This window comes from Odontesthes bonariensis, chromosome 9 (assembly GCF_027942865.1).
Source record: "Odontesthes bonariensis isolate fOdoBon6 chromosome 9, fOdoBon6.hap1, whole genome shotgun sequence".
Taxonomy (NCBI): domain Eukaryota; kingdom Metazoa; phylum Chordata; class Actinopteri; order Atheriniformes; family Atherinopsidae; genus Odontesthes; species Odontesthes bonariensis.
Window position 1 is genome coordinate 12,197,576 of NC_134514.1, and position 18,162 is coordinate 12,215,737.

General features: G+C 37.9%; 1 protein-coding gene across 1 annotated transcript; it reads left to right on the forward strand.

The window, feature by feature from the left end:
• Positions 1-9,592: 9,592 nt before the first annotated feature.
• On the forward strand, positions 9,593-14,088 carry LOC142388789 (dehydrogenase/reductase SDR family member 11-like). Its single transcript, XM_075474346.1, has 7 exons — positions 9,593-9,819; positions 11,465-11,674; positions 12,405-12,499; positions 13,247-13,376; positions 13,562-13,654; positions 13,736-13,801; positions 13,909-14,088. Exons 1-7 carry the CDS (start codon positions 9,688-9,690, stop codon positions 13,945-13,947), a joined length of 765 nt encoding a protein of 254 aa, XP_075330461.1. The 5' UTR covers positions 9,593-9,687; the 3' UTR covers positions 13,948-14,088.
• Positions 14,089-18,162: the final 4,074 nt, after the last annotated feature.

An 18,162-nucleotide genomic window follows, 5' to 3' on the forward strand; every position in this document is an offset into this window, starting at 1 on the left:
AAACTGAAGCAGTTTGGACTTTCTTTTCACAAAATATGATCTGATTAGTTGACAACTTTTCTTGGTGTTGTTTAATTCGGGTAACTGACTTTTTCTTTTACAGCAACCAGTGCTTGTTACTTCGTAGCAATTTTCACTTAATCTACCTTTTACTTTACAGTGTTTGTACATTTTTCATATTATCAAAACTATTTTTCTTTCATACTGCTGCAGAAACACCATCTGTACTTTCCCTGTTGCATTGTTAATCACAGCTCAAAGTAACAGTTCATATTTCTCAGTGAAATCAGGTGTTTCTAAACACCTCACAACACAAATTTAACACAAACGATTAAATCTGTTCAGAAAAAACACATTGTCGCACTCAAAGTTAAATCTTATGTGGCTGATTTTACAGCAGTGCGATTACACACAACATCAAATCTGGTTAGTTTAAAACTCTAAAAGCAGAGGTACAGTTTGTTCAGAATTACAAGAATTTCACATTATCACACTTTGCTTATAAAGTATGCTTATCAAGTACAGCTGAGTGGAGAAAATAGATGATTGGTTAAGAGATTTGTTTAATGTTAAGAGATTTGTAAAGATATTACGACTGGATTATTGTAAGCCTTCTCCTCACTTTTTGCAACCAGCTTCAACAGGTCTGGATGTGTTTCATGAGCCAAACGAGCTTTGAGAGAGAAAAGGGAAAAAACAGATTCAACATTGCACTATGACAATAAGTTCCTATCAGGGTTAGGGTACCCTGACCCTGTAATGCTGTATGATAGAATAAGAAAGTATTTTTGCACTAAATATTCTTGGCATAAATGTCCTATATGTACTTTATCATTGTGAAAATGAAAACTGAAAATATTTGCAAACTGTATGGGAAGAGTGGGGTAAGATCAGCCAGAGGGTAAGTTGACCTATCCTCTGTATCTTGGCAACCATACACTTTGATTGTGGCACCCATCCTTTCTACCACTGTTAGAAGAAGAAGCGCATGGGAGAAGTAATGAGCAGCAATGAAAAATGGTAGTGGCTGGTCAAGGTAAAATTTGGACATTGGACAGATGTAATGGCTTCTACATCAATACCGTGGGCTATCTTTAATAAAAGAAACACAACGCTGGCATCATAATCTTTTTTCCCAAAGAAAATCATTAAGAAAAATGGTTTATGAAGTCAGTGTTAACTTTAAGCCGTGTCAGGCTTACATAACCATGAAATTCTGACTCAAGCTGCATCACATGACTATAAAGTTACTTCAAATATTTCATCAGTTCATTTTTGAATGTTAAATCTTTTGTAAATTTATCATAACTGTATCATTATATGCCTTTTCCTTTTGGGAATCAAATTCTGCCTAATTTCTTGCAACCAACTGGGACACTAGTTTCTTTCTTTATCTTTTTTTGCATGTGGACACAAAATGAACTGCATGGAAGAATATAGTCTCAGGGCATTTTGTTAAACTGCCATGAAAGGCTTCAATTGGCGAAAAAGTTCACATTTAGAGGATGGTGGTGGAGTTTCCCTCGTGATTTCCAAGAAAGATATTTAAATCTGTCTCGTTTCTGATCAACAACCGTCTCAACTTATTTAAAGGGATAGTTCGCCTATTTTCTTTCCCTTCATATCAATGCGGGCTGCCACCTGCCGATAGTCGCACCTGTTACGGTGTTTGCCGCTCGGAAGCAGGGGACTGCTCGGTCTGCACTTCGGTCTGCACTTCGGTCTGCACTTCGGTCTGCACTTCGGTCTGCACTTCGGTCTGCACTTCGGTCTGCACTTCGGTCTGCACTTCGGTCTGCACTTCGGTCTGCACTTCGGTCTGCACTTCGGTCTGCACGGTTTACACAGCACGCAGTGATACGAAGGGAGAGAGAAAATAGCGCCAAGCGATTGTGAGGTCTGACTTTTTCTGTTGAACGATTTTGTGATGCAGATGTATTACTCTTTTGAACGCATATTGTTTTGAGAAGCAAAACGCTTTATTTTTTTGGCCCCAGCCAACCCCAGACTACCTTCATCAACACCAAAACGAGGCCGGAACTCGGCTCACAGGACGCAGCGGGGGGTAAGTCAAATTTAATAAATGATGTTGCTAATATGGGATGTCATACAGCTTCATGTCAAAAGAGGCAAACTATCCCTTTAAGTTTGAAACTTCATTTTTGTTTTCAGTCTCTGTTTGTTTGACATTAAAAACTATAGGTTTTGGAAATCATCATGAGAGATGCATTAAAGCAAATACTTTTTAATGGCTTGAGTCTTGAGGCTTTTTATGAGTCACATCCCTCTGTGTCCTTGTGATTTTACCTTTCTGAGCAGGAGAATGTAGTCTATCTGGTAACCAATCAGTCGCATTTGTGTTGTTGCAGTTCAACAGGAACAGACGAGAACAGGATGAGAGGAAGAAGCTCTCAGCACCATCCCCTATTTTGACTACTTTTGTTAAATTTCCTAACTAATCTGCATCAAGTGTGCAAATGTTGGGAATTTGATGTGACACACTCAATACAGCATTGACCAGGACAGCTAAGTGGCCTCCTACGGTTTTCCAACAGCTACCGTAGCTACCAGCAACCACAGATGCTTTGAGCTGAAGGTCGCCATTTAACATAGATGCAGATAAAACTGTAACTATCCCACAATGATATAAAGACTGGTTCAAATGACAAGCCACTTCCTCCAAAATTTGGAACATCAAAAGGGTGAAGAAAAGTAATAATTTGGAAAAGTGGGAAAATAGATATGTGTAGATTAGGACAAGTGCAGAAAAGTGAAAATAAATTAATTAATACATGTCGAAATTGATAAAAAATGTGAAAATGAAAAATATAGAGTGTAAATTAAAGAAATAAACTTAAAATAAAATGTGGGAATGGAAATAAATGTGTTGAAAAAAGTTAAGTGAGTATAATATCCTGAATTATTAGACACGGTGATATAAAATGATAAATTCTCAATCCTTGAACTAACAAAGCAGCAATAAAGCCTTCCAGCGTAATCAAGTTTTGTTTGGATGTAGCTGGTGGTGCAAACTGCTGGTTTCCTAACAAGGGATTCTGACGGAGACCTACTTTTAAAAGCCTGAATTTGCAGAGCTGCAGCACAGATGATTGTAAAAAAAAAAAAAAAGATCCCTCTGAACAGCCTAATTTTTTAGAAACCTCCAAAACTCCTCTGTGATAAAATTATCTTTAAACTCTTCAGTAGTCTGAAAAGTGTCCAGCTCGATACCGTTTAAAATATCCAACTATTCCCACAGAGCTGTCCTTTGCTCTGTTATTTAATTTCAAATGAGCAAAAAAGTATACTTGTATTGAGTTACTAAATAACATATAAACATGTATTTCTAAAAGCAAACAACTATAGTAAACCATGATTTTTTTTTTTATTGAACTTGACTTCAGTCTAGAGGTTTAGTGAATCTTGACGGTGCACTGGACCTGAATCAAACAGCATTGCTGCCAATCTCATAAAAATTTAATGAAACAAAACATTAACCGTTCTAAGAAAAGAGGCAGTGACGCGGTTCCATCACAGGAGATAAAATGTATGTACCCTGAGAGACTCCACTTCTGTCAGAAGTTGGGCAATTTCCATAAATTCCAGTGAAAGCTTAAGTCAAGTTTCCCTGAAATCATAAATTTGACGTCTTAAAATAAAGTTAATCAATTTCTAGCAAGATAAAAGAAACCGTTATGAGCTGATCTCATAAATGAAGGAGCTCAGCGTGTTATGCATGTTTTTCCACAGAATCTACAGATTTTCAGTCATTTTTTTTTCAGATTGCCGGTTGCAAACGACGTCAAATTTATTTCATTCCGGAATAAAGTCAGCTTACATTTGTACGGAAGAGTATTAGGGCCAGGCATAAGAAAAAACACTTATATTGTGCCTGTCGAGATTAAAGTCGACATGTTGAGAATAAAGTCGACATGTCGAGAATAAAGTCGAAATGTCCAGAATAAAGTCGAAATGTCGAGATTAAAGTCGACATGTCCAGAATAAAGTCGACATGTCGAGAATAAAGTCGAAATGTCGAGATTAAAGTCGACATGTCCAGAATAAAGTCGACATGTCGAGAATAAAGTCGAAATGTCGAGATTAAAGTCGACATGTCCAGAATAAAGTCCACATGTCGAGAATAAAGTCGAAATGTCGAGAATAAAGTCCACATGTCGAGATTAAAGTCGAAATGTCGAGATTAAAGTCGACATGTCGAGAATAAAGTCGAAATGTCGAGAATAAAGTCGAAATGTCGAGAATAAAGTCCACATGTCCAGAATAAAGTCGAAATGTCCAGAATAAAGTCCACATGTCCAGAATAAAGTCGAAATGTCCAGAATAAAGTCCACATGTCGAGAATAAAGTCCACATGTCCAGAATAAAGTCCACATGTCCAGAATAAAGTCCACATGTCGAGAATAAAGTCGAAATGTCCAGAATAAAGTCGACATGTCCAGAATAAAGTCGAAATGTCCAGAATAAAGTCCACATGTCGAGATTAAAGTCGAAATGTCGAGATTAAAGTCGACATGTCCAGAATAAAGTCCATAAAGTCGACATGTCGAGAATAAAGTCGAAATGTCCAGAATAAAGTCGAAATGTCGAGAATAAAGTCCACATGTCGAGAATAAAGTCGACATGTCGAGAATAAAGTCGAAATGTCGAGAATAAAGTCCACATGTCCAGAATAAAGTCCACATGTCGAGAATAAAGTCCACATGTCGAGAATAAAGTCCACATGTCGAGAATAAAGTCCACATGTCCAGAATAAAGTCCACATGTCCAGAATAAAGTCGAAATGTCGAGAATAAAGTCCACATGTCGAGAATAAAGTTGAAATGTCGAGAATAAAGTCGACATGTCGAGAATAAAGTCGAAATGTCGAGAATAAAGTCGAAATGTCGAGATTAAAGTCGACATGTCGAGAATAAAGTCCACATGTCCAGAATAAAGTCCACATGTCGAGAATAAAGTCCACATGTCCAGAATAAAGTCGACATGTCCAGAATAAAGTCCACATGTCCAGAATAAAGTCCACATGTCCAGAATAAAGTCCACATGTCCAGAATAAAGTCCACATGTCCAGAATAAAGTCGAAATGTCCAGAATAAAGTCGAAATGTCGAGAATAAAGTCGAAATGTCCAGAATAAAGTCGAAATGTCCAGAATAAAGTCGAAATGTCGAGAATAAAGTCGAAATGTCGAGAATAAAGTCCACATGTCGAGAATAAAGTCGACATGTCCAGAATAAAGTCCACATGTCCAGAATAAAGTCCACATGTCCAGAATAAAGTCCACATGTCCAGAATAAAGTCCACATGTCCAGAATAAAGTCGAAATGTCGAGAATAAAGTCCACATGTCCAGAATAAAGTCCACATGTCCAGAATAAAGTCCACATGTCCAGAATAAAGTTGAAATGTCGAGAATAAAGTCGACATGTCGAGAATAAAGTCGAAATGTCGAGAATAAAGTCGAAATGTCGAGATTAAAGTCGACATGTCGAGAATAAAGTCCACATGTCCAGAATAAAGTCCACATGTCGAGAATAAAGTCCACATGTCCAGAATAAAGTCGACATGTCCAGAATAAAGTCCACATGTCCAGAATAAAGTCCACATGTCCAGAATAAAGTCCACATGTCCAGAATAAAGTCGAAATGTCCAGAATAAAGTCGAAATGTCGAGAATAAAGTCGAAATGTCCAGAATAAAGTCGAAATGTCCAGAATAAAGTCGAAATGTCGAGAATAAAGTCGAAATGTCGAGAATAAAGTCCACATGTCGAGAATAAAGTCGACATGTCCAGAATAAAGTCCACATGTCCAGAATAAAGTCCACATGTCCAGAATAAAGTCCACATGTCCAGAATAAAGTCGAAATGTCCAGAATAAAGTCCACATGTCCAGAATAAAGTCCACATGTCCAGAATAAAGTCCACATGTCCAGAATAAAGTCGAAATGTCCAGAATAAAGTCGACATGTCCAGAATAAAGTCCACATGTCCAGAATAAAGTCCACATGTCCAGAATAAAGTCGAAATGTCCAGAATAAAGTCCACATGTCCAGAATAAAGTCCATAAAGTCGACATGTCGAGAATAAAGTCGAAATGTCCAGAATAAAGTCGAAATGTCGAGAATAAAGTCCACATGTCGAGAATAAAGTCGACATGTCGAGAATAAAGTCGAAATGTCGAGAATAAAGTCCACATGTCGAGAATAAAGTCCACATGTCCAGAATAAAGTCGACATGTCGAGAATAAAGTCCACATGTCGAGAATAAAGTCCACATGTCCAGAATAAAGTCCACATGTCCAGAATAAAGTCGACATGTCGAGAATAAAGTCCACATGTCGAGAATAAAGTCCACATGTCCAGAATAAAGTCCACATGTCCAGAATAAAGTCGAAATGTCGAGAATAAAGTCCACATGTCGAGAATAAAGTTGAAATGTCGAGAATAAAGTCGACATGTCGAGAATAAAGTCGAAATGTCGAGAATAAAGTCGAAATGTCGAGATTAAAGTCGACATGTCGAGAATAAAGTCCACATGTCCAGAATAAAGTCCACATGTCGAGAATAAAGTCCACATGTCCAGAATAAAGTCGACATGTCCAGAATAAAGTCCACATGTCCAGAATAAAGTCCACATGTCCAGAATAAAGTCCACATGTCGAGAATAAAGTCCACATGTCCAGAATAAAGTCGACATGTCCAGAATAAAGTCCACATGTCCAGAATAAAGTCCACATGTCCAGAATAAAGTCCACATGTCCAGAATAAAGTCGACATGTCGAGAATAAAGTCGAAATGTCCAGAATAAAGTCGAAATGTCGAGAATAAAGTCGAAATGTCGAGAATAAAGTCCACATGTCGAGAATAAAGTCGACATGTCCAGAATAAAGTCGACATGTCCAGAATAAAGTCCACATGTCCAGAATAAAGTCCACATGTCCAGAATAAAGTCCACATGTCCAGAATAAAGTCCACATGTCCAGAATAAAGTCCACATGTCGAGAATAAAGTCGACATGTCCAGAATAAAGTCGACATGTCGAGAATAAAGTCGAAATGTCCAGAATAAAGTCGAAATGTCGAGAATAAAGTCGACATGTTGAGAATAAAGTTTGATGTTAAATTCTCAACATTTCGACTTTAATCTCGACATGTGGACTTTATTCTCGACATGTCGACTTTAATCTCGACAGGCAAAATATTATCATTTTTTCTTATGCCTGGCACTAATACTCTTCCGTACATTTGCTACTGGTTTGAATCTAAAAATCTGACCTAAAACAGCATTTCGTAGTTGAGTCAATTCGTTAATTAGTCAACAAGACTTTAAAAACGACAAAAAAATCATTGACTATCACGCCAACAGTTGCTTTTCCTCCCGTGTGCGCGCACTGTGACACATTAATATGCAACGTCACCTCCTGCGTGCTGCGTTCAGAGGGCTATATTACCTCGGTCATGTCTGTGACCTCGGTAGTCTCGCCGCTGCGCTGTCACAGTCTCTTCGCCACCTAGGCCGTAAGGTGAACCCCGTTTTCATTTAGGCTCGCTCCGTGCTCTCCGAACTACATGCCCGTTAGCTGATAAAAATGACCAAGTTATCTTGCACTTATAAAAAAAGTTACGCGTCACAGAATCCTGTACTTTTTTTAAACCGAGACGTTTTCTGAAGAAATATTTTCCTCGGCTGAATGACGATTTTGACGTCACAAGACACCACGTGACCGCGCTAGACCAATCACGTTGCCGATTTACGACAACAAACTGGAAAATGACAACCTGCCTGGTGCTGTCAAATCTAACCTACAGAAAGGAATCTCGCAAAATATAATTTTAAAGTGAACATAAAATAATAATTATCAACGATAATGCTCATTCGTGTATTTCTGAATTGAGCCAAATAAATTCTATATAGTTCTTTATTTATAGCACGAAGCACAATTATGCAAGTGACCATTTTATCTTGTCATTTTGATCAATTAATGGAATTTGAATAATTATTGATTACCATCCACGTGTTTGTAACGTGGGCTAAATTAATTCCAAACAGTGCTTTATTTATAGTACAAACAACTATTGTGCAAGTGGATGATAAGGTTACCTTTTCATGTTGTCATTTTTTATTAATGAATGGAAATAATTCTAATTATCAATGATAAGGACCATTCAAGTATTAATTTATTGATTTATTCACTAATAACTATGCAACACATAAAAAAGTCAAAACAAGTAGAGCATACACATCAACTGGCATTTAAATCAACCGGCATAAACTTATATACATATATACATAACCATAATAAAAGGAATGATACAAATGGAATAGAATAGAGGTACAAAAAAAGCACGCACACACACACACACTATTCCTCACTGTCAGTGCTGGATTTCTTGTCATCCATGTCACTTGAAGATTTCCATCTTCCAGATGCCAACCATGTCCAGTGGGAGATGGAGCGCCAATCTTTTGCTTTACACATGACTTCGTTATTTTAGCCTGATAATTTGCCCTTTTGCAGTGCTGGTGGAGGGCATCACTTGTTGGGAGGATAGATAATTCTGGCAAGGCTGATGATGCCATACAGAAAGCTTTGTACCTAGCCTCATTGATGTTTTCTGCGGTTGGCTGATCGTACAAATGGCACACATATTTGCAAAGTAATGCAAATGTAGAGTGGTCCAAGTTAAATTCAGTCCCCAGATTTCTGAAAGCCTTCAGGTAGACATCTTTCTCGCATGCCACGGCAAATGTCTTCTTTTTGCCTTGTGGTGTCACACCCAGTGAATGTATGGATCCCAATCAAGGCTGAACACACACTGGCTCCGAGAGCTGTTGACACCTTGGTAATGTCGATTATGTGTGTTCTGTTGCCCGTCACAGTGAAAAAGTACAAGCTGCATGGCAAATCTTTCTGCAGACTCACAGCAATGACTGCTACATCAGTGTCAGGGCTCTTAATAATGACAGTCTTATGTTCCTGTGCAGCATGTTGTGCAAGCAAAAACACCCTTGTGTCACATTCTTCGTGGTCACGCCGCAGGTCACACAGTGACATTGGTGTTGATGTGCTATGTACAAGCTGAGGTTTCTTCCCACTGCTGTAAGATCTGCATGTGGCCACGCATCGTATAAGAACTCAGCAAGTGCTTCTTTATTTGTTCCTTCTGATTCCTTCCATTCCACCTTGTGCAGGTGAAGTTCTGTGTTTCCTCATGCTTAACAGAAGATATGTGCATGTAACAAATCTTTCGGTCGAAATTTCATCTTCTTTGGTACTGCTGGATGATCGCGCTGCTACTGCCTTGCTGTTTGTTTACCAGCTCAGCTGACATACCAGCAATCTGATTTGTCCATTCTGATGACGTCTCAACCGTGGCACCTCTCGTGAGCCAAACTGTTATTACGCCTGCCGAATATGTACATACGCCTTGCCAGGCACTAGTTATTCCTTTAAACGTTGCGAACTAAAAAAGTACTGTGTTCTGAGCGGCGAAACTTTTTTTTAAACCTCAACATAACTCAAATCTTTTTATGAGCTTAAGCGTGTTTGGTACGGAGAGCGCGGAACAAGCCTGGTGTTCTGAAGGAGTTTTCGAGGTTCACCTTACGGCCTAACCGTGCGTGTGTCTTTTTTTACGTTTTTTCTTTTCCTTTGCAAGTTTCAGCACCGCAATGGACCGCTGGAGAGGCAGGGTGGCTCTAGTGACCGGAGCCTCGGCCGGGATCGGGGCGATCATAGCCAAAGAGCTGGTCCGGTTCGGTATGAAAGTGATCGGCTGCGCCAGGAACGTAGAAAAAATACAGGTTTGTTGTGAATTAATTGCAACAGTTTGCAGTTGGAAGGTGGGCTGTAGTCCACCTGAGGCAAGAGGTACAGACTCGTTATCAGAGCAGCTTGTTGTTGCTCCCTAAGTTAAATCAACAAACTGAGAGTTTGTAGGAGAAAGTCAGGCAAAGGCAAGGCAAAGTTTTTGTAAGTATTTGTTTATAAATGTAATTTGACATGTATATTAATGTGACTGACTATATTACTTAACGCTGGCTATTAAAATAAATAAAAGCATTGAGTAAAATGGGTGTCATACTGGTTTATAAAGTTAGGGTTAACTTTAAGTTGTGTCGGGCTTACATAACCAACAGACTGGGCGTGTAAAATAGATTTTCTTAAATAAATAGGATCCCACGACCAATCAACTCTTTTCTGTTCTCAGGAGAAGGTTCTGACACAAGCTGTATCAGATGACTGTAACGTGACTTCAAATATTTAATCAGTTAATCTGAACTCTGTGAACCTGTTTATATTGTATTTTTGTTGGAAGGGGAGTTCAAAGCAGGTTTCACTGGTTTTTACTAGAAAAATAAGAAGCTGCTCCAAAAGAAATAAACTTGTGTCAGCTTGATGTTAAGATACAAATATGTCAAAGTTCGATGTCAAAAAGATGAGCTGTGAGGATGAAGGTTAAAACAAACAATGGATGCAATAAATTGATGCAAGTGTCCGGGAGAAAAAGATCCATCCGTGTGTATAATATCCTGAATTATTAGACACGGTGATATAAAATGATAAATTCTCAATCCTTGAACTAACAAAGCAGCAATAAAGCCTTCCAGCGTAATCAAGTTTGTTTGGATGTAGCTGGTGGTGCAAACTGCTGGTTTCCTAACAAGGGATTCTGACTGAGACCTACTTTTAAAAGCCTGAATTTGCAGAGCTACACAGATGATTGTAAAAAAAAAAAAAAAAGATCCCTCTGAACAGCCTAATTTTTTAGAAACCTCCAAAACTCCTCTGTGATAAAATTATCTTTAAACTCTTCAGTAGTCTGAAAAGTGTCCAGCTCGATACCGTTTAAAATATCCAACTATTCCCACAGAGCTGTCCTTTGCTCTGTTATTTCATTTCAAATGAGCAAAAAAGTATACTTGTATTGAGTTACTAAATAACATATAAACATGTATTTCTAAGAGCAAACAACTATAGTAAACCATGATTTTTTTTTTAATTGAACTTGACTTCATTCTAGAGGTTTAGTGAATCTTGACGGTCCACTGGACCTGAATCAAACAGCATTGCTGCCAATGTCATAAAAATTTAATGAAACAAAACATTAACCGTTCAAAGAAAAGAGGCAGCGACGCGGTTCCATCACAGGAGATAAAATGTATGTACCCTGAGAGACTCCACTTCTGTCAGAAGTTGGGCAATCTCCATAAATCACAGTGAAAGCTTAAGTCAAGTTTCCCTGGAATCATAAATTTGACGTCTTAAAATAAAGTTAATCAATTTCTAGCAAGATAAAAGAAACCGTTATGAGCTGATCTCATAAATGAAGGAGCTCAGCGTGTTATGCATGTTTTTCCACAGAATCTACAGATTTTCAGTCATTTTTTTTCAGATTGCCGGTTGCACAACTGAAAACTAAAAACACAAACTTTGGTCTTACTTCAGAAACTGGCTGCAGAGTGTCAGAGTGAAGGCCACAGCGGTGTGTTGGTACCTTTCAAGTGTGACATGACCAACGAGGAAGACATTATGTCCATGTTCGCGGCCATCAAAGAGCAGCACAAAGGCGTGGACGTGTGCATCAACAACGCCGGCCTGGCTCACCCAGAGTCTCTGCTGAACGGCAAAACCAGCGGCTGGAAGAACATGCTGGATGTAAGAGCGTAGGGCTACTTTGGAAAACAAGTTATGGTCTTTTTTTAGGAAAATCCTTTACTTTTCCCATCAGATAGCAACTTCAAAGGCTGTCATTTTTTTCTATGTGTTGGCTTAGCTTTTACAAACATGCTGCCTTTTCATGTCTTTGTTGTGTATTCTCAATGGTTTACAGATTAAGTTAGTCCATAAATGATTTTCTAAAATAGTGACTTGAGTCAATACTGAGAGTGAAACAATATAAGTCAAGTCATGTATTTACTTAAGGTGTTGAGGGAAGCTGCAGCACTTTAGAAGACTTTGCATTTTTCTCACACGTTTATACATTTTTAATAGTTTTTCTTTTTTTTAAATTGATATATGGTTTAATTCAGTTTCAGGATCCTGAACCTGTGCTTGTTCTGTCATCGACACATTTATTGTCGCTAGTGTTTCAAAACGTTGGCCCTCAGAAAGACTCGATAAAGTAAAAAGTCATTTTCCCATTAATAAAGCTTCAGCTTATCTGATTCACTGACCTCACAGAAAGTCCACACAGGAAATCCAACAGTGAAATCTTAAATAAATAGAGAAATGTTTTCAATATCTTTTTGCTGACTCATTCATAGTTTTTAAAGTGGCTAAAAAGCAGCTTTGTTGTGCACGAGAAGCAACAATTGGGTGTGAAGTTTGGCTGCTGTTTTCAGCTGTAACACCTCCAGATATTCTCTTTACGTTTGTGCTTTTCCAGGTGAACGTTGTTGGATTGAGCATCTGCACGCGTGAAGCCTACCAGTCGATGAAAGAGAGAAACGTTGATGACGGACACATCATCAACATAAACAGGTGCGGTTTCGTTTACTGATGACAATCAGTGTGATTACTTTTATTTTAGTTTCTAAAAAGCTTGAATCTCAAGTTACAAGTGAGATTGATCAAAAAATGAAAAACTCAATTTGAACATATTCGGGGCAAACTTTTAACTATGACGTCACTTTCTATACAAACTTCACTCACAGAGTAGACCTGTAATTGTTCCCCTGAGGTCCTCTCGACTGATTAACATTTATGTCAAAATGCAGACTAAAAGTTATTTATTTTTTTCCATCAAATGCAAAAACTTTGATGCAGTTTTGATGCAGTTTCACAGACTAAAAAATGAGAGATGCTAAATAACTAATAATAATAATTGTTCATTTTACTCCAGCCCCATATCAGTGTTTTCTGGTAAAACAGTTTGCAGCTGTTGTCTTTTTGCCTTTCAGTGGCAAAAAATGTGGATAACCAGAGTATAGTCACATGTCTGACATCATATGCATTCCCTGTAGTAATCTTTGAGTTCCTATAATGCTCTAATCTAAACTAGTTACAAATGGTCTATCACAATATCCTAAAGCTTAATGTGACATCGAATTGCTTGTTTCAGCCAACCAGCTCTCCAGAATCTAATTGTATTCAGTTGACTATCAAATATAGAAGAAAAGTTGCCAATTTTTATAATGCAGATTGTGGAAGTTATTGACTTTTTCATTTGAAAAGCCCATTTTCACCATCAGTGATTTTCTTTGTGCTATGCGTTTTCTTCTGTTGTAGTGTTTGTGGACATCATGTATTTCCCACTACTGATATACATTTCTACACGGCCACCAAGTATGCTGTGACCGCCCTGACCGAGGCCCTGAGGCAGGAGCTGCTTGAGGCAAAAACTCACATCCGAGCCTCAGTAAGGCTTCTTCGCCTTTTAAAAATGTCTTTCTACTCATTAAGCCCACAATGTGCGTCATTAAATTCAAACGAGGCCGATCAAATTACCGCACCACATCACGAGCTCTGTGAACACCATCATTTATAAGTATATAATACACACTCTGTGCATCCTGATGTTTACTCACTGTCACTTTGCTGCAGTGCATTTCTCCTGGTTTGGTGGAGACTGAGTTTGCTTCACGGCTCTACAGCCAAAATGCTGAGAAAGCTGCTGGTGTATACGCTCAGTATAAGGTAAATTATTTTCACTACTTTCCTGTTGTACTGTTAGTGCAAGGATAAAGAACATATTAAAGCGCTTCTCCACTTTGGCAGTCTCTGAAAGCAGTGGACGTTGCTAATGCTGTTACATACGTCTTAAGTGCTCCTCCTCATGTGCAGGTACTTGATTTTCATGTATTTACGTGTTTTTTATTGTTTCATGTAACACATTTTTCAACATTTTTCCTGTTGAAATCTCAATAACATTCACAAACCTTTTTTCACAGATTGGAGACGTTCTGATTCAAGCTGTGGAGCAACCGTAGTAGCTCTTCAACCTGTGATGGCTGAATTGGTTTACTAACAATTCTTCATGTGATCATTTCACTACATTTATAAAAGTAACGATTGTAAACACTAACCTATAACATAAGATGTCTGAATAAAAGCATTGATTTAACGACGAAGTTTGGTGCACATCAGCTTCTTTATTAAAAGACGAAGAAATTACGTTTGTAGCCACAGATGACACAACTGAGCCTTGGAAACTTGACGTGCATAAAACCAGTTGAATACACGTCTAAGATTTACTGAATCTTAAGGAAAACATAATTGATACAAAAATTGATTATTATAAAAACAAAGTGTTGGAATAGACAGTGAAACAAGTAGTTACTGGAGGCAGATTTCTGTCAGCACATGGCCTAACATTCTCTTTTCTAACCTGCCATGTCACTTCAGTCAGTTGAACTGTAAAAACTTTAACGTAAGATTTCCACCGCCACTGGATGTCTTGTTTGATGAAATATATGCAAAGCACAAATTTCCCTCAAACATGCTGTGTTTAATGCCAGTGAGCAAACTGTAGGATATGTACACACTAAACAAAGACCGTAATTATGATTTCTGATGTGGACCAAAATTTATTATCAAAGGCACTTATCGTGCAGATTTTCACAGAGTAACCAGCATCACCACAGGTTTTGCCCACTAGAGGTCACAAGCAGATCATTACATGCCTCCAGGATATAACTCATGATGAATGCTCGTGTTTGTAGGAGGCACATACACGCAAAGAAATGTTTTTAGACAAAAAAACAACTGTTTCATAAAGAAGATTGATTTAATGCTTAGAAAAATGTGTGGTTGTTCCTATAAATGTTCTTGTAACATCTCTGTTTTTTGGTCATTTGATTTGTCTTTGAGGACATTGAACATCCCCCTGCAATCAGTTAGTGTTTGTGGTCAATTTACGTTTCTTAACGATCATTTTGTATCACTTTTTGGTCATTTAGCAACGTTTGGGATATTTTGTGAATCATTAGTTTGCGTTTCCTTGTATTCATTTTTAAATTAGAAATATTCAGTGATTTGACTGTGAGTCATTTTATACTTCACACAGAACTTGTCAGCTTTCTCTCAACCTGAATGTGCCAGAGGGCCCTTCTTTCTGGCTTGTTCTTGAATACCAAACTACACCACGTCTTCCTCTGGACATGGCAGAGACTTCCCTCACTGCTCTGACTCACATTGTGTATGGGTGTAAGCAGCTGCAGCCTGGCACAAGTGGAGATTTTTTTCAAATATTCATTGCGTATCACCTAAAGTTGCCAACAGTTGTGCAAGTATACAAACGTGGGATCAGCATGAATGGGTGTCATTACCATGATAAAGATGGTGGGTGGTGGTTGGCAGTCTCCGGCTAACCTTGGCTTTCCTCTAGGCTGGTGACTTTACTGGCAGCTATCAACAGGCAGTAACACAGATGGAGATTCAGGCAGGTGTTTCTTTCATCAGGATTTCCTGCATATTAGTCGAACAGACTGGTGGCTTTAGCTGGCAAGCATATTGACTCACCGTCATAGGTAATATGCCACATGTAAAATATTGATCTAATGCTGCAGAAAATTGCTTGTATATGTATATTGTATATAAATCAAGTATACCCATCACTCATTATAAGTTAAATCCATTTACTTCTTTCACATAAAATCCCCTCAACACACTGCTTCCATGTTAGCAGCTGTTTGTTAGATTGACCTGTAAAGCCACAAGAGCCATGCTGAAGGGGAATATGCTGTGCTGAGATGCTAAATGAACACATACAGTCCAATCCAATTTTATTTATAAAGCACTTTACAACAACATCAGTTGACCAAAGTGCTGTACAAAAAATAAAAAACAAAGATTTAAAAGAATAAAATACAAGAATAAAAGATGTAAAAAGACATCAGAACAATGCAAATGATCCCAGAGCTGCAGAGAGATAAACAAAGAGACATGAAATGGGCCAAAAGAAATGTTCTTGGACAGAGACAAGAAATAGATTCACAACGACATGCAAATTTACCTCAAAATGTTGCAGGACAATCACAAATTTAAACAAATGACGACCAAAAATACAAATAGATGTTAAATTGCTGAAAAGAGATATACAATTACTAAAGACACACAAAGATATGTTCACAGAGATGAAATGAAAAGTTAGTAATGAAAAGTTAGAGCTGGATGAAAGTTAGTAAAATTACGAGGTCAAAAAGGTTATTTTAGGAGTTGTATCGGCGGTGATCCCTAGCTCTCTACCAACCTGACTCGGAGATTTTCCATTATCTCCATTTGGTATGGCAACAGCAGTACAGTTCTCTGAAGGTGAACCTATGCAGTGCTATATTTACACTTGGCTCTTCACAAATGAATCCATAGTGTACAACATCAGTAAGTGCACATACAGTCCCCCAACATCCAACGTGGAACCTGATCAGTGACTTGGCCTTACAAACCATCCATTTATCTAGCAATCCCAGAGATCTCCCTTTCCCTTGCAATCTCTTCCCAGGGAGACCAAAGTTTTCCCAAGCCAGCTGAAAGACTAAATCTTTCCACTGAGTAGTTCTCACATGTTGATTTCTACATGCATTGATCATTAATCCTAATATAAATCTTGAGTTGGACAGACTGGCACACTTCATCTTAGTTTTTATTGCATAGAAATAAAACAATGAATAATATTTTCTGCAGGTATTTTGGCAGATAATCCTTTTCTAACATTTAAAAATAATAAAACTGATCTATATTCAACTGTTGTAAACATGCTATGAGCGAAACATGAACGTGAAATGTATTTTCAAAGGCCATAGACTAAAGCTGAAATGGAAAATTCCTGGCACATTCTCATCCCTTATTGTTCAATTATATTATCATCACACATCTGACTGTGTTAGCCATTCTGCCATTTCAGCTTATGATTGTGACCGTGGGCCAATAAGCTCCTTTAAATATCTGGGTCTCTTCCAAAAAAAACCTATTGATTTTTAAGAGATTGTAAGTGTTTGTAATATTTACAGATGAGATGACATGTTTTTTTAACATCTTTCCAAAACACTTCAAAGTGCCTGATGTGATTGGGGTATAAATTGAATGAATTGTGTGCCAAAACCTTGCATATAAAGTCGTCTTATGTAAGCATGTGAGAGTCAGCTGACCTGGAGGATTTCAGCCTCAGCATCAGCTATGGTCATAAAATGCAAGAGGTAAAAGTAATGAGCACCTAATCGGTGTGGAGAATGTGGCCCTGCCTGAAACCACTTGCTGGGGAGGCCAAAGTCTGCAGGCCCTGGAAACAAAAGCGCATAGTATGAACTCATTGTTTCCTTGTCCTGCTTTTTGAAGTGTGGAAAGGAAGGACCACAAAACGTTGAAATCAGGCTAAGCAGGTTAGTGTTAAGCCTCTGAGGTTTAGATTGCCAATTTCTTCCCTTCTGTTCCCAGCTTGGATAATGTGCACAGAAACATCAAACAGCTGCAAGTTAGCGAAAGAGACTGATTTTCAATGTGCCAGCAAACTAGCTAGATCAATTAAATCTCTTTCTCATTGACAATATCAGAAGCTTGTATCATTTCATCTATCTTTGAAGCTTAAAGGAGTCAAGTGGAATTTACACATTTACTCTTAAGCTGAGAATTAGATGAGAAGATTTTTACCACTCTGCATATGCTAAATATGATGCTACCACTAACAACCAGTTAGCCTAGCATACCTTCAAAAAAAAAAAATATCGCTTCATATTTAGCACACTTCATCCTGGAAGTATCTTTACAACTTTATGATTTTGAAATTTCTTGGCAACATTAGAAGATGTTGAAACAGGTATTTCAAAAATCTTTTTGAGATAACTTTGTTGCCCCTGAAGTACTGTCCTCTTTTAATGACATTTCTAATAGCCCCCTTTGTCTTTGCCTAAGAATCTGTAAGCTTTCAGCGTCTTTTGATGCAGTTAAAGCATCACTCATTGATTAATTCAAACCATATGAACACTAAAAATTAAGCACTGGTCAGTTTTATTTGTTTTTTATTTTGTTTGAAGAATCTGTCTAAATTACTTAAATCGTTTAGTTAATTTTCCCATTAGCTTCTGACAACTCTCTGAGAGAGAATATTTTGTTCCTTAATCTTCTCTTTTACTGTTTAACAAAACAAAGTAAGGTTTAATTTGCTTATTTTATCTCCGAACAAAAGCTGAAGCAATGACAAATACAGGATT